The sequence below is a fragment of the Phascolarctos cinereus genome, unplaced genomic scaffold (assembly GCF_003287225.1).
Source record: "Phascolarctos cinereus isolate Bilbo 61053 unplaced genomic scaffold, phaCin_HiC Scaffold_4;HRSCAF=312, whole genome shotgun sequence".
Classification (NCBI taxonomy): Eukaryota; Metazoa; Chordata; class Mammalia; order Diprotodontia; family Phascolarctidae; genus Phascolarctos; species Phascolarctos cinereus.
In genome coordinates this window covers 315,018,404-315,041,597 of record NW_027555847.1, presented here as the reverse complement: position 1 = coordinate 315,041,597, position 23,194 = coordinate 315,018,404, and the positions used below count along the sequence as shown (strand labels likewise).

The 23,194-nt window shown below is 37.9% G+C and overlaps 1 protein-coding gene and 1 long non-coding RNA gene across 6 annotated transcripts in view; one reads left to right on the top strand and one right to left on the bottom strand.

The window, feature by feature from the left end:
• Positions 1-23,194, bottom strand: part of ARHGEF28 (Rho guanine nucleotide exchange factor 28) — a 249,912-nt gene that overhangs the window by 153,367 nt on the left and 73,351 nt on the right. For 3 of the 5 annotated variants that reach the window (XM_020998382.2, XM_020998383.2, XM_078153157.1), the window contains exons 6-7: positions 21,358-21,410; positions 20,715-20,766 (exon numbers count right to left, since the gene is read on the bottom strand). In XM_020998382.2, the coding sequence (XP_020854041.1) occupies positions 20,715-20,766; positions 21,358-21,410 (105 nt within the window). Of the gene's footprint in view, positions 1-1,517; positions 1,777-20,714; positions 20,767-21,357; positions 21,411-23,194 lie in introns of those variants that run through there. The other 2 variants (XM_020998385.2, XM_020998386.2) reach the window with 1 other exon arrangement.
• Positions 1,433-21,503, top strand: LOC110216543 (uncharacterized). The gene is made up of 3 exons (XR_002326806.2): positions 1,433-1,580; positions 19,878-19,965; positions 21,378-21,503. It is a non-coding gene; the product is annotated as an uncharacterized LOC110216543 (long non-coding RNA).

Sequence of the window (23,194 nt, the reverse complement as noted above, 5' to 3'; positions counted from 1 at the left end):
TCACTTTACATCTCTGAAATTTCATCTACAAAAAGAGGACAGCAATGCTACCTCACAGACATGTAAGGAAAGTTGTATATGCCTAAAAGCACTAGACAAATATAAGCTAATAGAAAATTCTCTCTCTAATAACTAGACTCTAATTGAAGGTAAGAAAAAGAACTTGGCTATGTTTGTGATTATAATTTGGTCTTAAATGACAGAACAGGTTGTTTAGAGAGAGAGGAAGGGGAAGTGGACAAGCATTTATTAAGTACTATGTGCCAGGCATGTGCTAATCATCAGAAATTTGCATCCACCTGTTCTCTATTCACCAACATATTTAAGTATTCTGCCTCTAATTTTATAAAGACCAGTAAGCTTCCTTCCCACTCCCCATTTTGTTCAACTTTCTATTTTGTATATAAGAACAGAAGCAATAACTCAAACTGGAGGGAATACTGGATTTTTAGTCAGAAGACCTGGTTTTTAATTTCATCTCTATCAGTCTGTGTGACTTTGGGCAAATCACTTAACTCTTCTAGGCCTCTGTTCATTCATCTGTAAAATGAGGGAGTCAGACTGATGGCTTCTAAGGGCCCTTCCCTCTCTAATTCTACGATCCTATGAACAACAAAAGTATTTGCACTGGAAAAGAAAAGGAAGAGTTTTCCAGGAACTTTCCAGGCTTCCATTTTGAACCCTCTAGAGCAACCAAAACCTGCCAACTATGCCATGGCTTTGCTAGTCTATAATAATAGCAAGTGGTTATTCACCACATCTCCTTAATGGACATGCTCAACTAAAACTACTCTGCATACCACGCCCTTCTCTACCCTCCCCCCACACCCCATGCTTGGTTTCCAAGGACTGGATTACAACAAAGGTGGCTTGTACTCAGTGCAAGACCTGTGTAAACGACATCATTTATTACAGTTCAAGTAAGTTTTCCTTTGTTCTTTTGGCTTTTTTTTTTAAAGCTACTCAGTGATGATGTATTTAAAATGTCTCCATCCATTACTCCTTAGCTGGACAAAATCTTGTTGACATTTGAGTAAGACACCCCACATCTGTAAAATTCCAGAAGGCATATGGGTCAGACTGATCCAACAACTTCCTTTAGTTTGAAACCAAAAAAGCTAACAATTCACATTATAAATTAAAATACAAATCTCGTAGAGCTTTTTACTAAGTGTCCATATAAAGCTGTCTAGGCATTAGTGTATGGAAGATTGAAAAACTTTACACGGCAACCCCCAAGGTAACTGTGCCACAACGCAAAGCCAGCTACTCTGCACTGAACTCCCACTAAATAAATGCCTATGTGTAACATAATAGGTTAGGAATCCGATGCAGATCCCAGGGACAAGAGGGAAAGAGTGGAAAGGACAGTGATAAAGTTTATCACAACAGGCTAGATAAAATTTGCTGCATAAAAAATAGCTACCTTCAAACACATATGCCAGAAAACTTGGTTTTAATCTTTAAGAAACAGCAGCAGCAGCAGCAGCAGCCCTAACAACAACAGTGGCATCTACCTTGTCTGGATGCCTGTCTTCGAATCTTCATTTTAGGAAAAGAAGGCCATGAGTAGTTAAAAGGTGAGTCTGAATCTGAATCCATCCTTTCTGTTCAATCAACAGATCCTCAGGAAGCCCGTTGCAGCCGTCCAAGGCAGTCAAGTCTAAGTGTGATGCAAAGTCAAGGAAGGAATGGGGCAGGATCAAATAGCTCACTAACTCAGGGGAGGGAAAAGCAGTAAATGGTGTGCTCCCTTCAGGCGTCCAGGCATGTAGACAAGCGCAGCCTGTAAATATTAAAGCTAAACTAGGAGGGGGTTTGGCTTCTTTGTTTTTTTTTTCTTTAAAGAGAGAGGGCACCAAGAGAGAGGAAACTAGAAGCAACACTGATACATCACAGTCCAGTTATTCAAAAGGTCAATAGGAGCAAATGAATCATTAACTCACCTTTTCTCTTTGCTGAAAATGGAAATGAACAATGGAGGGAAGCCAGGATTGAAAGTGACTAAGAAAGCAAGCCTTCGAGGACTATTTAAAAAAATGCAAAACAAAACACACCTTCAAAAATAGAGGTTCACTGGGCTTTGGTGTCAACAGTATCATTTTTCAGAAGGAAAAAAAAAGTTTTGGGCTTTGTTTTTTGGTGTTTTTTTTTCTGTGCAACATTAGGTTAAAAGTTTGAGCTGGTAGAGCAGATATAAGCAGAAAGCTGGATGCTGCATGCCAGGTTATGTATCTCCTTAGTATTAACAGCCTTAGCAATGTTTCAGATCTTACAGCTGAGAAAGCACCGATAACCTGTCTAACAATACAGATCCCCTATCTTTTCAAACCTAAAGGGCAGAAAGCTTCAGCATTATAACGAAAAATACTGATCTCATTAAAGGAGTCTTCCAGCCACACACGTTATGTTTGATTTGAGTATTCTCCTTAGACCTGTCACTGAGTAAGGCCGTCTATCATAAGGATTTTGTGGGCCTGGCACCTTTACAACACAGCTCTAAACTTTCAGTCCTTAACAATAAAACTAGTGACTAATTTACAACAAATCATCCCTTCTTACACAGTCTCCCTGAACAACTCAACAGTGATTAGCATTCAGTCTGAATCCATTATCCCCTCCCCCAACATCTTTTCACCACACAAAATTAACTTCCCTGTTCTCCAAATACAGACCCTTCCAACAGGCTACAATTAACCAAGTTCTTTGCAAAAATGTCACAGCCCAAGATTCTCCAGTAAGTCTTTGGTGGTCCTGGAGATTGTTTTAATGTATTTTTGTGGATACTTTTTAATCTTTCATAATATCTGATCTACTCCACTACAGGTTGAATCATTCCTGGGTAAAAAGAAAAAAAGATTAAATGAAAACATTCCACTGAGAGCTAATAATAACAATGATAATAGCAGCTAACATTAATAGACTACTTATTATGTGCCAGGCACAAGAAGGCAGCTAGATGGCTCAGTAGAGTCAGGAAGATCTGAGTTCAAATTCAGCCTTAGACATTTATTAGCTGTGTGACCCTGGGCAAGTCACTTAATCTCTGTTTGCCTTACTCCACTGGAGAAGACAACCCCATAGATAGTATAGTCCATAGCATCAGACACACCTAAGAGCAACAACAAAGTGCCAGGGACTAGGCTAAGTGCTTTACAACTGTTATCTCCTTTGATCCTCACACCAATCCTGGGAGGAAGGAGGTGTTATTATCCCCATTTTACAGATAAGAAATCTGAAGGAAACCGAGTTTAGGTGACTTGCCCAAGGTCACACACAGCTAATAAACTGTCTGAGGCTGGATTTAAATCAGGTCCTCCTGACTCCCGGCCCAGTGCTTTTATCCACTGAGCCACCAAACTGTCCATAATCTGGCAATGGATGCGATATTCTGTCCTATAGTCCTCCACCTTACTGCTATGAAAGAGGAGATATTTTTTATTATTTCTTCTCTAGTACTTTATTGGGGTTTTTTTTCAATTGCTCAAAAGCTGAACTTCATTACTTTTTTTCCTAGTCTGTTTCCTACATTTAGAAAAGGAGAGAGATTACAATACAAGAACCAAGTCAATGCAGAGTTGGATTATGTAACATTTTACTCCATTTATGTTACAAACAGAGGAAGACGAGATTGTTATTAGCAAAGTCAGCAGCTGGAAAAAAAAAATGTTAACTTCTAATCCAAATGAGAATTGTATCAAGAACTCACTTTGTTATAAAATTTCAATTTAATGGGAAGTTATTTCTGTTTTGATAAATGTCCTATTTGTTGCACGTTCTCTTTCTGCCTAGCTAAATAACTATCTGACCAGAGACAAATCACCTAACCTCTCTGGGTTTCAATTTTCTCACCCACAAAATGGGAGGATCAGTAGCTTCCAGCTCTAAGCTTCATGTAAAGAAACTGGGACAGTAATATGTTATTCTCCCACATGTACAAGGGGTCACCCAGGTTCCTCCTCAATCCCATCCTTCTACTCTGAATGACATGAGAAGCAGCCCCTTTTAACTTGAACAATCTTGTCCGAAGGAATTTTTGTGGCCCCAAAAAGAAAACCGGGGAAAAGTTGGGGGGGGGGTGAAGCACTGTTACGCTTCCTGACTCATAGGAGGGGCTGGCATGTTACGGTTAGGGTTAGCTTAGAGGCTAAGAAAGGGTAGCAGACTGTAGAGTCAACCATGACCTAAACCAATACAATATTGAGACACTCAGTAGTTATAAGAGGTTATAAAATACCAAATGATATTCCTTAAGTCCTTGGAGCTATAAGGAGAATTTCAGATTAGGGACTTGTCCCAAGAGTGAAGTTCCTTTATCTGATACAGGTAAAGATACAGAACCTAAGGTATCAGATAAACAATTTATTTTATTAAACAGAGGTCCAAGTGAGTACAACTTTCCTAAGTCTTCTATCAAAACTTGCTCAGTGTACCCAGGTAAAAGCAGCCCCCACAAAATATAACAATCCCCATGAAAACTCCGTTGATTCTCAGAAGCCTTATTTTTGTTCTGTGTGTAAGCTTTTCATCTAAGGAAGAGTAGCATAATGAGCCTAATTGTGGAAAATTAGACGTTAATATCATTATCAGTTATTGATACTATATTGGAGAATGGAGATTCCATCAGTTCTCTACCCAAAATTCCTCTTCCTAGAAAAGAATATTAAAATTTTATATATGGTTTATGTTTATGCATGTATATTTATATACACATTATGTATATATCACATAAAATGTGTTTCATATTATGATATATCAAGTAAGATGAGGATAACATAACAACAGAGAACTGGCTGGCCTGAGAATGGGGAGAGCTCTCATTAACTAGCGAGATGACTTTGGATAAATCACTTAACTTGTCTGAGTCTCAGTTTCTGTATCTGTAAAATGATGAGGTTTGACTAAACGATCTCTAAGGCAAACACTATTTGCAAAATACTTTTTATTAACATAAAACTTCAATGAGGGAGCAGTCAACCCATGGCTATAAATTTTAAGACAGCATGAAACCCTCTTCAGAGCTGTGTGCACCATCTTTAAAGCAAGCACTGACCCTCCTCTATCCCCTCCAAAAAACCCTGCCATTATGAGTTACAATCACACTGACTTTTAAAGGAATCCTTTTTATAAAGTAATAGTTTTATTAGTAGATTGAGATATGTGAAAGAATTCTAATCATCCACCAAGGGAGAAAAGTGTTTTCATAGCAATTTGGGGGTATATATGGATGTACGGATATGAATACACACATAGAATATATATATATATATATATATATATATATATATATATATATATATATATATATATATATATATATATATATATATATATATGTATATATATATATACACACATATATATATACACACATATATATATACACACATATATATATATATATATACACATATATGAATGTGTGTAAGTGTGCATGTGCATGTATATATGTGTGTGCAGTGGTATCATGGCATAGTATAGATGGCTTCCGAAGTTAGGAAGACCCTGGTACAAATACAAGCTTTTGAATAAACTGGGTGGGTAAATCATTTAACCTGTCAGTGCCTAGACAACTCTTTAAGGCTGTAAACTACAGGACAATTTCAGATTCTCATTCACAGAGAGAGTTATTTCACCATGAGTTCTCCATCCCAACAAAATTAATTTTAAGTGTTAAAAGATATAATCCAGATCAGTAATAGTATGACCAACTGCCAACAATACTGATTTCTAGCTCCTCTCCTTCCTAAGGGTAGAAACTCTTGCTATTAGAATCTTCACAATCCCAAAAGTCATTCAAATTTTACATAATGATCTTTAAGCCAGGTTCAACACCTGAGCAGAATTCTTGCAACTAAGATTTTCTAAAGGTTTACATACCATAAAAATAATAGATAACTCTGGTCCCATAGGACCACAGAATAGCAGAAATGAAAAGGATCTCAGAAATGATTCCTCTCGTTTTACAAATAAGGAACCAGGCCCAGAAAAAAAGGGAAGAAGGGTGAAAGCGAAGGAAGGAAAATAGGCAGGAAGAGGATTTAAATACTATATTTTATGAGTATCATCTCATTTAGTGCTCACAACAACCCTGGGAGGTAGTGGCTATTATTATCCCCATTTTACAGTTGAGGAAACTGAGCCAGACAGTGGTAACATGATTTACCTAGAGTCACACAGATAGTGTCTGAGGCTAGATTTGAATTTAGGTCTTCCTGATTCCAGGTCCAGCACTCTATGCACTATGCCACCTAGCTGCCTCTAGAAACGTGAAGTGACTTTCCCAAACTTGCTTTGTGATCTATAATTGTGTTTCATATAATGATATATCAATTAAGAAGCTCTACCTCCATGCATTTGTGCAAATGTTCTCCCTATGCTGCTTCATTTCTACCTTTTGGATTCTTTTTTTTCTTTCAAGACCCAGCTTAGGTACATGTTGTGCACAAGTTGTATCTCTCTAGTAGAATGTAAGCTCTATGAGGACAGGGATTTTCATTTTGTACTTTGTACCACCAGTGACAAGGGTAGCTAGATGATTCAGTGGAGAGCCAGCTGGGCCTGAAGTCAGAAAGACTCATCTTCCTGAGTTCAGTTCTGGCCTTGGATACTTTCTTGCTGGGTGACCCTGGGAAAGTCACTTATCATCTGTTTGTTTAGGAGGCTGCTTTGTGGCTCAGTACAGAGTGCTAGACCTAGAATTTGGAAGATCTGAATTCAAATCTGGGCCTCAGACATTTACTAGCTACGTCACCCTGGGCAAGTCACTTACCCTCTTTTCCCCTTAATCTACTGGAGAAGAAAATGGCAAACCATTACGGTGTCTTTGCCAAGAAAATCCCATGGGCAGTATGGTCCATGGGGTCACAAAGAGCAGGACATGATTGAACAACAATAACAACAACAATGATCAGCAACTAGCACATAGTAGAGTTTGGAATGGAATAAAGTTGGTTGAAATGACTTGGCCAAGGCCACATGCCTAAGAAGTAGCAGAATGAGGCTTTGAATCTAGTCTTCTGACTCCTGTTCTAAATGCTCTTTCAAATACTCTGTCATATTGGCTCTCTAGGCCACAATGAGAATGTCACTTATGTCCAAGCTTTTTCTAGTTTCTTTGTCATGGTCTAATTAAGGGAGATTAGCTCATTCCACATGGTGATAAACTGTTCTCTCTGTTCATTAAATAGCTTTTCACAATCATGTGCCCTTATAACTGAATGTGCCACAATCCATTCCTATTTATGCACATTCTATATTGTACATGAGTTGGTGATTTTCAGAACATGTTTACAAGATAGAAAGGTGAATTAAAAGGATAAAGATCCAGAGGGTGCTTAAAAAGTAGCCAGGTTCTCATCTCCTTCTAGGCATATTTCTTAACCTTGTGAAAGAACAAAGAGGGGAAAATGGAATAAAAACGAAAGTGTAAAGGGCCTTTATCAACTTTTCCTTCAAGCTTTTCATTTTACAAATGAGGAAACTGAGGCTCCAGGAAATTATCCTCAAAATTGCCCAGCTGGCAGAAATTCAACAGAAAGGAGGTATCCAGACATTCCATTCCCATGCTTCCTCCATGATCCCAAGCTGAAAATGAATCTCATTCAGTTGCATTTGGTAATTTACTTTTTTATGAAAGTGCATTTGATAATTAACTGTTTTGTCCTCTTGTTTTTCCAAAGAAATATTTTTTGGGGAAAAATCAGTGATCTAAAATTGAAAATTGAATTCAAAGAGAAATGGAGTTTAAAAGAATAGATCCTTTGTTATTGTTGTTTAATTGTTTCAGTTGTAAGTGATTCTTTGCAACCCCATTTGGGGTTTTCTTGGAAAAAATACTGAAGTGGTTTGCCCTTTCCTTCTCCAGCCCATTTTACAGATAAGGAACTGAGGCAAACAGGGTTAAGTGACTTGCCCCTAGTCACATAGCTAGTAAGTGTCTGAGGACAAATTTTAACCCAGAAGATGAGACTTCTGACTCCAGGCCTGGCACTTTATGCACTGTTCTATTCACTGTGGAGTCAATCCTCGCTTAATCCTAAACTCAAAGTTTAATAAGCATAAGACATATGCTTCTGTTTTAAACAGCACAGAATGGAGCCAAAATACATTAGTAGACCTTATAATTTCATGACCAAAAAGTCAAAATAAAATTGAAATAGATACAAATGAATTTCATATAGAGTTTTTAATGCAAAAAAATGGTTTTTTAAACGGACTTATATGTAGGATGAAATGATCTCTTTTATTTGCAGGTAGAAACTGTTGAATTCTGGGATTCTGTAAAACCTAAGATGACTCTTAAGAGGTCCATCACTGCCCTGAAGGCAGGACTAATGGAGTTCACAGCTAGTAACTTGGAACCATAGAGACAGAGGATAATCAACTGGATGGGATAAAGGGCCAGCAGTGGAACTTGTTAAGAGGGGTGATCAGTTTGAAACAGATAAAAGGGGAGTTTACCTGAGGGGATTCATGACTTAAAATAGTTAATTTATTGTAAAACAAATCTTTTACCTACATCTTGTTGTTGTTGTTCATCCTTCATTCTCTCTCTCTCTTTTTTTTTTTTTTGCTTTTTTGGTGAGGCAATCAAGGTTCAGTGACTTGCCCAGGGTCACACAGCTAATAAGTGTCATGTGTCTGACTCCAGATTTGAACTCAGGTCCTCCTGACTCAAAGGCCAGTGTTCTATCCACCTCACCATCTAGCTGCCCCCATCGTTCATTCTTGAAGAAGACCAATCACACCACAAGAATGACATCTTGACTTGAGCATGAATTGGATTTAAGTGAGGCAAAGCTGTATAAAGTCGTCAACTTCACTCTCTCCTCCTCCATCTACAAAAACCTCGATATAAGCTATCTTTTGAGATTTCCTCAAGTAAACTCTGGGTGGATCAAAATGGAAGCCTTCCTATGATCCTTCAAGATTGGACCAGTCCACATAAGTCCAAAGCTTAGGATGGTAGCCTACAAGTTAGATAGTTTTCTGTGCATGTGACTTACTAATGACTTTAGGGATCATGAGGGTAAGGGAAGTGCCTTATTTTAACTAAACTTCCAGTAGCACTTAGCACAGCACTCTACACAGAGGAAGGACTTAATAAACACATTGTGTTTTTCAATTAAATAGAATAGTCAGAATTCAGATACAGTTTACAACCCCAACTGAATTTTTAAAAATGATAAATTATATGAAGTTTCCATGTTACCTTGAGGGAACTAGGAAAACCTTTAACCATTTTATTACTTTATCATCTTTGTAAAGATAATTGGACTGTTCTTCACAACATACATCCTCAGGGCTGTTGCCACTGAGAAGGTCTCACTGAAGTGAGAGGAAGGAAATCAAATTAATTGTAATGATAAATCTCAGTTCCAGACAACAGATGATAAAAAAAAATACTCCCCTCCTCCAGTAAGAGAGGTGAAAGAGATGGAAAGCTGGACATTCATTTCTATACAGTCAAGACAGTTGTTTTCCGGGTCCATTATGGTTATCTGTTTTTCTTTACTGTAAGGAAGGGTTCAGTAGCAGAAGCAGAGACAGATCAAAAAATAGTAAGAAAGGACAGGAAAGGAGGGGACAAAAAGAGGAAAGGAGCCAATTAAACCTTTAAATAATAGTCAGAGGGAAGGAAGGCTTAACTTCAAAAGAAAGATCAGGAGAAATCTCAGTGGTTAACAACCTACGTGATCACTCAAATAGTACTAAAATCCAGACAGCTTGCCCTAGCAGCTCATCCCCAATTGTAGGTATCCTCATTTTCACTACTTTCCTTTCTTTCTTTTTCTACCCATTTACGAGCTTTAAAAAAACAACAGATTGTTTCCCACTTAGGCCTCTAATATTGGCTACCTTAGTTCTGTATGTAGCTACATCTGAAGCCCAGCCTAGTGCATGTGATAGCTCTACAAAGCTCTCTACTGGGGTATTTTTAAATGGTATTTTATTTTTTCCAGTTATACATTAAGATGATTTTTAATATTTATTTCAAAAAAATTTTGAGTTCCAAATTTTCTCCTTCCCCCTTCTCTAAAAGGTAAAAAAAATTTAAATAGGTTACATACGTACAATCACATAAAATATATTTCCATACTTCTGCTGGAGTCTTAAAAGCTAGTGAATAGTCTTTTTCATTTCTTTGCTAAGCCTAAAGATGAGCAGTGTAATATACAACTTTCTTCTAAATCTGGCACTCCTGGGGACAAAGAAAAATTATCCCAATGAATTGTTAGCACTTGTGCTGCCTCGTAAGGAAAGCTAACCAGAGTTTTAATTGAGCCTATCCTTTTCTGGAGCTCAGCCACAAGGCAGTCAATAATGAGCAAGTCTGAACTCATGCAAATAAGCTTATATAGTCAACTAAATTGCTGCCCAGCAATCCCACAGACATCATTCTTGCACGTGCATGTACACAAATGTATGAGAATATTAAGTCCTGGAATGACCGTGATATACCAAAGGTTAGAAGATGACTATGTTTATTCATAAGATTCCAAGTTTCTAAACACAAATTCCATGAACAAGATTTCTGGAATTCTTTTCATACCTCAAACTCTCATTTCACATTCTAATAGCCACAGTTACCTTAAGATTTTTCTTTAGATAAGTTTAACATCAATTTTAAAAATTAATTTGAATGTTAGAATAAAGAGCCTTTTTAAGGGAAAGGAGTATTAATTTCACAAAAGCCAAAAGAATATAATCTTCCTGAGGGCAGAGACAATCTTATTTTTTTGTCTCTGCATTCATAACAACTTACACAGTGTCTACCACATTGTTGATGCTTAATAGATGGGGGAATGAATGAATGGAATTATTTTGGCGGTGGGAATTGTATGTGAACATTACATGAGAAGGCAAGTTTTAAGGGCCCAGCTGAAATCTTGTATCAGTCATTTAGCATGAGTCAGTCTATATATGTGTCAGAAGAAGGAGAGAAAGGAAGATGATACAGAAGATGATAAAATTACCCCGTGGATTGAATCAGGTATGAAATGTGCTATGTGACCAATAACAATTTTCTGAGCAGTGATGTCAATTACATGAGATGATGGCAATGTGGTGAGAGTGCTAGATGTAGAGTCAACAGACCTGGGTTCAGATCTTGCCTTGGACACTTATTACTTAAGTGTTTCCTCAGAACCTATCAAGCACCCAGCACTTAGTAGGTGTTTAATACTGATTATGTGACCTTGAACAAGTTGCTTGCTCCTTTGGGCCTCAGTTTCCTCAACTGAAAAATGAGGGAATTTGACTAGATGATATCAAAAACTTCTTTCCACATTCATGTGGATGTTAGGATGTGAAATCTATTTCCCCCTGACTCTGAGGCATATTAGGAGACAAGGACAACTTTGTGACATATTTTTGATTTAAAGAACATATTTTAATCACTGTTAAAACCCCAGAGAACTTGCCCCAACAGCTCATTCCAAGTTGTAGGTATCCTCAGTGTCACTCTTTCCCTTGCTTTCTTTTTCTACTCATTTACAAGTTAGAAGAAAACAATTGATCACTTTCTGCTCAGGGCTCTATCATTGGCTGCCCTGTTTCTGTATGTAACTATGTCTGAAGCCCAGCCTAGTGCATGTGATAGCTACGCAAAGCTATCTAGTGGACTCCTCATTTTTAATGAGGAAAAAATATATACATGAACCCACAAAGGAGCTGTAATTTTGTCAGTGAGGTGAATTCCTGGGGTGGAAATTCTCTCCACTGATACAGACTGAAATCTATCTATGATTTCTTAGATAAATCCTGTTTAATAAAATAAATAAAAGGGGAAAATGATCAAAAATAGAGAAAAAAAGAAAGGTCGTTATTTAGTACTGAGATTTTGTTTTCTGTTGTTATGGATATTCTTTAACCTTTTAATCCAAGTAAGGCCCAATAGTTAAGAGTTTTTTAATAAAAAACCTTTTTAAAAATAATCAGGCATAGTCTCCATATCTCTCAAGCAAACATGTTGAGAGAAATGATACCAATAGTCTAAGTTAGGTGAAATGAGTTGAAATAGATTTCTATCATGCCATCATTATTAATGAAAATAAATTAGAATCAATTTTTTCCTATAAAAAAATCTCCTGTGACAATAAATCAAGGTAATTCACTAGGAACTTTTCTTTCTGTTCTCATACTTATCAGGAGACTCAATAAAGGCAAATGAAGGAATTATTTAACAACGGCCCATCATTAGTCTGTAGCTTGCACGTGCTGCATAAACCAAAGCACATTTATACTCCTAGTGAATTAAAACACAACAGGGTTTTTTTTCCATTTCTTTGTTGGGGTGTGGGTGTGTGTGTGTGTGTGTTCAAACATGCCTTATAGGTTACTCCTTTGATAAACAGAGGTCAAGACATCCTTTCATCCCAAGTAGAATGTAAGCTACTTGAGGACAGGGACTGTGTAGATTTTGTCTTTCTATTTTTGCATCTCTCATAATGCCCAACACTTTGTCGTTCAGTCATGTCTGACTCTTCATGACCCCATTTGGGGTTTTCTTGGCAAAGATACTGAAAAGGTTTGTCATTTTCTTCTCCAGCTCATTTTACAGATGAGAAAACTGAGGCAAACAGGGTGAAGTGACTTGGCCAGGGTTGCACAGCTAGAAAGTATCTGAGGCCAGATTTTTGAACTCAGGTCTTCCCAACTCCAAGCCCAGTGATCTATCCACTGAGCTGCCTTACCGCCCAACACACAGCAGATACTAAAAAAAGAACCAAATTGAGTTTCAAAATTCTAATTCTAAAGTCAGCCACTTATCAATAATGTTTCAAAATAGGCTCATTGATGAAGTACATTGGCAAGTGCCTAAAAGGCAAAGCTCTACATCCATCAGAACATCAGGCACAGCTCTAGCCCCAATGCCTATAATGTAACACATTCTTTGTTATGAGCCGAGAGAAGTCGACCTCACAGTATAGGCCTGAAGTCCCAAACTAGCCTGACTCAGGATCATTTTGTTTATTTGACTCATCTACATTAGATATTCTTTCAACTCATTTGGTAAATGCTTTCCAATGTATCCCAAGCATCTAGTTCAAAGATGTTTTATGTTCATTTCACAAAAATTTTCCCCAAACAATGAAGCCACAGTAAATAGAAAAAGGCAGAACACTTATGATAAGAGAACCAAATTATGTTTCATAACACCCAAAAAGGTTCCAGTAAGTCAGTATGTTTTCTACCCAAAAAAATTATATTTTTTAAGATCCTCACCAATCACAATAAGAAAATCAACTTAAAATGAACAAAAGGAAGAAAATTTGAGCCAGCATTTATATATATTACACTGCATTTCCAGTGGTCTTTAATGGGGGATTTTCCCTCCTCTTTTAACTTCAAAACTAGTCCTTGGTAAATATTAGTTTGCTAAGCAGGGCTGACTGAAACCAAGAAGTTAAGACCTCAACGGAAGCTTCTATAGCCTGGGGCACAAAGAAAAGATCTGTGAACAATTCAGCATGAAAATATTGTTATCTTCCAGGAAAATAAGAATTGAACTTGGGTTTTGTTGAGTTTTACCCTTGCCTTTAAGAAGAAAAACCTGCTAAGTAATACTCTTTAGATTTCAGTCTAGGAACCCGAGTAGCTAGAGCCAGAACTTGTACAGGGTGAATGGGGCTTTGTCTCAGGACACCAAAATAAATGAGTGGGTGACTTCACCTTGAAATATTGTCATCCTTCCCCAAGACTTTTTTTTTTTACCCCAAGTGAAAAGGCTCCTAGTGATGGTTCTGTGGGAAATCATTAGATAAAAACTAAAGCCTGATGTCCCAGGTCCAATAGATTAAAATTGAATAAACTCCTAGCGTTCTGAACCATGATTAGCAAAATAAGGAAACCAATATGAGCTTAAGATTTAATAAAGTTTGGGTTCTGAAGCATGATTAGAGAAATAAGGAAACCAATGAGTGTGAGACTCTTCAAAAGCTTCATTTTCACAGGAGATTGGGAACAAGACTTTTAGACGCTTTTGTAGCTTGATAATCTTCATCACTTCTACAAACATTATTTTGATACAAGAGGAAAAAAAATGTTGTGACCTAATTAGGCTTGTTTACTTGATTACATGCCAAAGTGTAAATGCTTTCAATTATCACCACTCCTCAGACTTCTCTGAAGTTTATGCCCTTATATCAAACTGCCAGATAAATACATAAAAACGTAGAAAATGATGTGCTCAAACTTTCTCATATAGACCCAACATTCCAGACAGTGTGGGAGAGTAGAGGAGCATCGGACCCAGAGTCAGGAGAAATCTGAGCCAAATCTTGACTCTGACATTGATTAACCATGTGACCCTACACAAATGAAGTAAGTTCTCTGAGCCTCAGTTTTCTCACCTGAAAATTGGGGATAACAATTTTACCTGATTCTAACAAGATTATAAATAAAATTAAAGTACTATAGAAATATGAGCTGTTTATTATTTGGTTTTTTTAAAAATTTATCAAATAAAATAAGCATGTCCACAACATAGTATGATTAAAAAAAAAAGATTGCACATGAAACTGCAAATTTATTATGTACAACTTGAACTGTTTCTTATTATTATCATTGCCATTATTATTACTTCTGCTACTGTTATTGCATGGTCTTCTGTATTACATGGCTGTTTCATCTGGGGTTTTTCTTTCAATTGTTTTCTACAAGCTTCTCTTTACTAAAAAAAAAATTCTTCCTGTTTGGAGGATATTTTTCTCTTGGCTTTGCCTAAAACAAAGAAAAGTTTGTGTTTTCTAAGTTATACAATCTGAACAGCATCACATCCTGCTGTGTGTTTCTGTCTCCCTTTCTTCCGTATCAGTCTAATGGCTTTTCTTGACATGTACTCAGGGTGTTTTTGTCTCTCTAGTTTTCGCTATATATTCATCTTTTTCCTTAGTGCCCTAAAACCTATTCCCAGCCCAAACAACTAACAGAAGTTTTCTCCTCCATATTACCTATAATTAATTACACAAAGTTTCAATGGCATAGGGAATAAAAAGGAAGTTGGTGCAGTCTGATTCAAGCCACATGTATAAACCAAACCACTCTATAAAATCTGCTCAATATAAACATCATGAAAAGGGTTTTTTTTTAACGTTAGATACTTGCGGTGAGCCTCTGTGGATGGCATCATGTTTTTACAACTTTAAAGCTTCAGCTGGTACAAGGCAATGTGGGACAGCACTCTATATGCTACAGGAATATTCATTCATGATGGCCTAAGCTATCAAAGAATGAGAGATTTGGAGTCAGAAGCCTTGAGGTTCAGATTTTGTCTCAGACACTAGCTATGTGACCCTGGAAAAATCACTAACCTCTACGAACCTCAATTTCCTCATCTGTTAAAAATGGTGACAATAATTAACCACCTCTTTCTCTCAGAGTTATGAGGAAAGTATTTGTAAGTCATCAAGTATTCAATAAATATGTTGTTATTATTATTAATACCAGGCTGATGAATCATGCCATTTTCTCTTTTGTGGTCTAACTACACACTCCTGGCATTGGTCTTATGCTCCCCCAATGGAAAAAAGTCAAACATGCAAATGAGATTCTTCCGCTCTCCCTCTTTTTAGGCTACTACATGTTATCATGGATCTTAATTCTTCTTCCCCATCTTCAACGTCACACACAACAAAAGTGTGTGTTGGACAAACCAATGAACCACCAAAATTCATCCAGGCAATAACTCTCATCTTACTGTATCTATTTTCTAGGCCTGGGTAAATTAAAAACATTTTTTAGCCGAGACATTTGTAGCAGACAAATTACAGTTAGGAACAATTTTAGTCGATGCTCACTAAAGTCAACTGTTCAGTACTTACCCCTTGCCCTGCCCCTGCCCACTCTGAATAGCATGTCTTCACACTGACATACTAAGATTATCTATGAGAACCACATTACATAAACTTTAATTCAATGACGATTTACTCTCCTCTATTCAATTAAACAAGTGCTTACTAATCAACTACTATGAGCCAGGCTCTGTGTTGGTGATATAAAGACAAAAGCCAAAAAAAAAGGGGGGGGGTCCCAAGCCCCACTTACATTCTCTAGGGGGAAAGAGACTAAAAACATTTGAACAAATGAATAGCTATAACACGATTTAAGGAATGATAGAGAGAACCAAAAAGAGGTTGTTAGGTGGTACGGTAGATAGAGTACTGGGACTGGAGTTAGGAAGATCTGAGTTCAATAGTTAGATGACTCTGGACAAGTCATTTAAGCTCTGTCTGCTTCAGTTTAATCAACTATAAAGACATAGAGATAATAAAAGCAATTGACTCCCAAGGTTATTGTGAGGATCCAATGAGATAATATTTATAAAGCACTTAGCATAGTGCCTGACACATAGTAGATACTTAATAAATGCTTAGTTCCTTCCTCCCTTCCTAAAAATGAAGAGGATCAGGAATGTTTTTCTTAGAAGGTGACCCCTGAATTGGATCTGGAAGCTAAGCATTCCCAGGCATGGAGCCCAGAAATTGAATGATGAATCTATGGAACAAAGTAGGCCAGTTTGGTAAGGTGGCACCTACATAAAGGGGTAATGCAAAATTAGTCTAGAAAGGTAGACTTGAGTCAGACTGTAAAGGATTGTAAAATTCTCAACAGAGCATAGATTTTATCCTAGAGGCAACTGGGAGCCACGGAAGACTCCTGAGCAGGGGAATGACATGGTCAGGATTGTGCTTTAAGGAGCTTAGGAGACCCTTACAATAGTTTAGGCAAGAGGTGATGAGGACCTGAACTAAGATAGTGCTTGTACAAGAGAGAAAAAGACAGATGTATATAAGAGAGAGAAGACAAACACAAAAGATGTTGGCAAGGAAAAATGACAAAATTCATTGGTTGATTGTATAGAAGTAAAGGACAGCAAAGAGTCAAAGATGACTCCAAGTTTGTAAACTGAATGACTAGAAGGTTGATCATGTCTTTAACAGATACAGGAAAGTTTGAAAGAAGGATGGGGGGGGCAAAAGGAAGGGATGAGCTCCACTTTAGACATTGAGTTTGAGAAGTGCACTGGCTATTCAGATGGAGATATCCAGCAGGTAAGATAATTAGTGATACAGGACTAGAGTTCAGAAGTTCAGGGGTGGATTGGGGTGAAATATGTAATTAGGGAGTGACCTGCACAGGGGTGATAAATGACCCCATAGGAGCTGATAAGATCAATAAGAGAGGGTAGAAAGAGGCAGGAAAAAAAAAGGGCCCAGGGCAGAGCCTTGAGGCAGGAGGAGAAGAGAATGTCTTGATACAGAATAGTACATGAATAATCACTTGGCAAAGGAATTTTCAGATAGGAAGAGAAAGGGAGAGGGTAGTATCCCAAAGGCTACAAGAAAAGAAAGTATCGGAGAATAGAGGTCAATGAACACTGTCAAAAACTGCACTGGGGTCAAAGGACTGAGGAAAAAGTCATCTGATTCAGACAGAGAGTTAGTGGGTAACTTCAGAGAAAGCAGCTTCACCTGGGTTGAGAAGCGAGTGAGGAAGGAGAATCAACAAGTGTCCACCGTTTTTCTTAGGGATTTTCTGTGAACAGGGAGCAGTGGGATGAGATCTTGAGAGCATAGGAGATTCAAGTTGGGGTTTTAAGGATGGAGGAGAAGAAAGAATAGAATCCAAGAGGCAAGCTCATAGAAGCCATGGGAGGAAATGGGGTCAAGGATACACGTAGAAGATGTGGCCTTCGCCAACAGAAGACCTCCCCTTTTCTGTCAGACTAAAGCAAAGAAGGGAATGCTAGGGGATGCTATATTAGGGTTTTGAAGTTTGGACAGGTCTCTAATTTTCAGTTAAATATGTGCCTCTTCTACTGAAAGGGAAGAGGTAGTTTAGGAGGCTTAAGGAAAAAAGAGAAGGTTGGGAAAACTTTCTTTGGAGAGGGAGACACAGAATCAACAAGTAAGAATTATCTTGCAGTAGTGAAGGCACAATTAAGATGAGATGACAAATTTGTAATGGACCAGTTACAGCCCAGCAGTATGACTTGCTCCAATGGCCTCAACAATCTATGAGTAAGAGGAGAAAAGGTGGGTAATAGGGTTAACTCAGGGTTGGGGGTTTAGCAAGGCATGAACAGTGATAGAGTAAGAGGCCAAGGGATTCAAGGATGGGGGATGGCATATGATTAAACTAGTTAACAAAGAGGAGAAAACCATCACAAATTGTACTTCCATTTATCTCTATTATTTTAAACCTCAAACCAAACATTAAGTTGGCTTTTTTTAGACTTAATATTTCAGAAGAAGAATTGATGGAATGAACACCTTCCTCCATAGAGATTGTTGATCTCAGAGATGGGATGCTCATCTTTGTTTACAACTAGAACTCAACTCAAATCGACAAAATTTCTGAATATTTCAGTTAATTCCCTATAGCATACATGCCTGTTTGCTTTTGGGGGTGGGGGGACGGGGAGAGACTTAATCTTTTATTTTTATCTTACCACCAATGTATTTTTTTCACTCATTATACCAGGCTGCCTCTTTCCCAGTTTGGGGCGGGGGTGGGGGATTCCTCAAATATCAACAGCTTAGATTTGCTACCCAACAAAGACATCGTCATAAGAAGATATTGCACCTTTCTTATTAGAGGCAGGTAGATGGCATAGAGGATAGGGCGCTCCTCCTGGAGGCAGGAAGACTTGAATTTAAATCCAGCCTCAGACACTTCTGAGCTATGTGATCCTGGGCAAATCACTTAACCGCTGTCTGCCTCAGTTTTCTTAACTGTAAAATGGGGTTAACAATAGCACCTACCTCCCAGAGCTGTTGTGAGAATCAAATGAACTAATATGTATAAAACACTTAGTGCCGTGCCTGGCACATAGTAGGTACGTGCCTGTTTCCTTTCCTTCCTTCCTTCATTAGTCAAAGGATTAATGTCACACATGTATATTGCAGGTCCTTATCACCTCTCTTAAATCTGTCATTTTGATCTATCTTTGAGAGGCTGTTACTGATGACAAACACTCAAGGTATGAAGAAAAAAAGCATTTTAGTAGGCATTTACAATGCACCAATCACTGTGCTGTGTCGAATGCATCATAGTAATTAGTTTCTAAAGTTTATGTCAGTTATTATTGAATACATGGACACTGTTATGAAAAAATAATCATTTATTTTTTCACAAATAAACATCGCCCTCCCTCATGTGTCTTGGTAAACACTCTTCAAAACCAACATTCTTTGGAGCATGATGCAATTTACAGATTACACATCCTGTGTGTGTGAGTAAGAGCAAAGCTTCGAGGACCAGTGACCCACGACAGGCATATCTGTTTGGACCATGTGCTTTCCTTACTGTTTTCACTGTACATCCCTATGAATAAATTATTCTTTTCAACCCAAAGAGCAAAAATATTAAGATGCACATTTTTTTTTCTTTTGGTGTTAATCTGAGTTCCTGCTCTAATTACTACAGTATCTTATGAAGAATGAAATATCCAAGCTGCTTCTGGCTGATAGCCAAGGACTAGCAGCTGAGTTCACCACCACTGTGTGTACTTCCTTTCTGTTCTGCTTTGTACTTTATGATTTCCAAACTGATTTTTTACCAACACATCTGCCAGATTCGCCAAGGGCCCTCAGGCACTCACGTAGCTTGAAGTGAACCTCCTTGTTTTGCAGTACTCTGAGTGTCTCATCAGTGGAAGTTCCTCTGACCTTAGCTACTGACTCACTCTGGTCACTACTCTCAGCTCCCCTACCCAGTTACTAGAAGTGGACTGGAGGAGGATGGCTTTTGTTGCTGTCATTCAGGTCTTCATTTAGTCCAAAGAAATTTATTGATTGGATTTTGGTGCCCTGCTTTTTTAGTGAATAAAAAAGCAAGTGCTTATCATATTTTTGCTTATATGTTTACAGAATTCATCAGTCATATCCAACCATATCCTCCAGGGTTTGCTGCTGTAAAGCTGTGCTGTTCACACATTTTGGTACCCAAGCAATTGGGGTAAGTTATTAGTCATGCCTCCAATTTCCTAGATAATTTCACAGACCCCATTCAGGCACTGGTAAATCAGGGGAAGGGGTGGGGGGAAGAAATAGAAACTACCTTGAGGAAAGAGATAGCAAGGAAAGGGAAATGTTTAAAACAGGATTCTCCTGAGCAGATGACAGTCTCCACAGTTTGGCCAAGTCTGAACAGGGACACAGTCCCACCTTCTAGGCATCTGGCACCTGCTTTATAAAGGAGTCCCACATTTGCTCCAAATATCCAGAGCAGACATCCCAGAACTTATTCCGGAGCTCTCTGATGAAGGTCAGAGAGCTTATGTTTCTGCTGCTTCTGCTGTCAATAAGCAGCCCTAAGCCTCCAAGGGGAAAACCCTGGCAAAATTCCATTATAAGTGATGCTGGACATAAAAATATACCAGGGTGGGGTTCAAAAGAAAAGACTACATACCCCATATGGAGTCCCTATTTACTCTACCCTCCATTAATCTGACTCTCTGGACCCTGGACAAGTCACTTCACCCTGTTGGCCTCAGTTTCCTCATCTGTAAAATGGGCTGGAGAAGGAAATGGCAAACCCCTCCAGTATCTCTGCCAAGAAAACCCTAAATGGGATCACAAAGACTCAGACAGAACTGAAAGACAACTGAACAATAACAACAACAACAACAAAAGTGGAACTCTTAGAATCCAAAACTTTATACCAGCATTAATTAAAACAATGGGAAGTGACATTTAAGTACCTACCGAAGTCCAAATCTTCATTTTCAGTTGGCTGAACCACAGGATTTGTGAAGCACTGGGGAAAAAACAGACAGATTTTTTTCCCCATACCATTTACATACAAACTATAAATTAAAATACTAGCACTATAATTATTCCTACATTTTGGAACCTGGATAAACCACTTCAGAAAATGTTATTAGAGAACAGATTACTAACATAACATCATGTGTAAACACAAAATCAGCCTGGGATACATCTAGACAGGTTGAATTTAAGGACTCCTATTTAAGAACTGAAAGCAGAAAGGGGATGATACTCTGGGGGACAGGGTGATATCCTAAAGTTTCCCACAGATTATTCCCTCCTCAGAAAGGACTTTTATGATTTAGACTCATTTTCAATGGCAAACACTTGTCTTCAAGGGACAAATTTATTTGGGGGTAATTTTCTGCATTATCTTCCCCAGGAAACAACCCAGAAAGATAATTTGATTTGATTATGAAGGATCAAGATTCTCATTTCAATAAAAAAAAAAATTCAAACTATTTTTTAATATAATTGAGAGAAGTTTCTGGATAGTTGTTCATTATGACCCTGAAAATATTTTCTCAAATGCCATTTTTTCTTCTATCAGCTATTCAGGAAAGAATGGACAAATAGTTACCTTCACATCTTCCCTTTCAGGTGGTGATCTGCCGGACACCAGATGCTCAGGCTCTGTAAAATGGATATTTCTTATCAGTGTCTGCTGAAGAAATTATAACAAGCAGTTGCTGATTTATTGTCCTCAGGGAGAAAAAGAAACTAAAAGGGAATGTAAATCAATTTCCTCCCCCAAAAATGTGGCATTGAGTAGGTTCTTAATTTGTATTCTCTTGCAAGCCAACAAGCTACAAAGCTGACTGATAAAGACAGGGCTGGAGCGGCTGCACTGTTAGTACTGGGCAACTTGTAAGCAAGCTCAGGAGCTTTCACAGGATATCCTGGGGAAAAAATGCACATTAAATAAATAAATGCACTAGATTCAGAAAGAAGCCATACAAAGCAATTTTCAAAATAAGTCAGAATCAAAGACATGACTCAGTGCCCACAGAAGGAAATCCCAAATATCTAGTTCCCCAGGCACCAAAGATGCTATGTTAAAAAATATATATCTCTGATAGATGATTCATTCAAATAAAATAGAGATTTGTTCTAGCTGTGAGTTACTTTATAGTAATCTTCTCAGAACCAGCAACAAAGACATAGGGTAAAAGGAAAATACATCTAGCCTTACTCTTAATGTTCAAACACCAGATAGGTTCCAGTAGAGCCTGGAACAGACACAGAATTCTGGGTAGTAATAAGCAAGAGAACACACTCAGTATCTCCTTTCTGAGTACAAGTTTTCCTTGAATTGTTCGTCATTTAGGATATACAGGTAGACTTTTTTTTCCTCATTGAGCCTATGACTTACCTGGCTCCATACTTGACCTCGTTCAAATCCTCAAATCTGCTATTAATCCTGTGTATCCAGGATTAATCACTTCCTCCTCCAGTGACTCAGTTTCCTCATTTGTAAAATGAAGGAGTTGGATGAGATTACCTCTAAAGATTTCTTCCAGCTCTACAGCACTATTTTTGTTGTTCAATTGTTTTCAGTCATGTCCAACAACATTTGGGAGTTTTCTTGACAGAGATACTGGAATAGTTTGACATTTCCTTCTCCAGATCATCTTACAGATGAGGAAACTGAGGCAAACAGGGTGAAGTGACTTGCCCAGGGTCACACAGCTAGTAAGTGTCTGAGGTCACATTTGAACTCACAAAGATGAGTCTTCCTCATTCTAACCCCAGTGCTGTAACCACTGCACCACCTACCTACTCCACAGTCCTAGGATGATGATTATTTCTCTCTCTATTAAATCTTGATCTGTAAAGTCAGCTGCTGCATGTGACTGTTGTTGAAATAACTCAATGTTATGTATAAAGAACCACTGATCAAAATAACTTGAGTACAACAAACATGCATTGCCTATTTTACTTCTCAACCACAGTCAACATTAACTGACTCGTGCCCCAAATCCAAGTAGGTGACTTTGTTCACTTGTCCCTCTCCTCTGCCATGATTCAGGGTTTTTTAATGAAAGTGGTTCTGCACTGTACTATGTTCCATGTATATTTAAACACACTTTGATATGTGGTAATTTGAATGCAAAGGTAAAATAAATTAAAATAGTGAGAAATCTATGGGAAAACATGGGTCAAGAAAGAAGGAATATGATAGACCAAAGATTTCTAGAGACTATACAGAAACCTCACACCTTTATGTCTTGCATGCTTTCTTCACAAAAATCAGTGTTGCACTATATATATGTGACAAGCTCAAAAAAATCACCAAAAAAAATAGTTTAATATATTTTAACAGACAGAACAAGACTCATTATTGATGTGGGAGTCATCTGAGAATCAGCTGTCTATGTACACTCAGACCATGGTTTGTCAGAGCAAAGGTAAAAAAA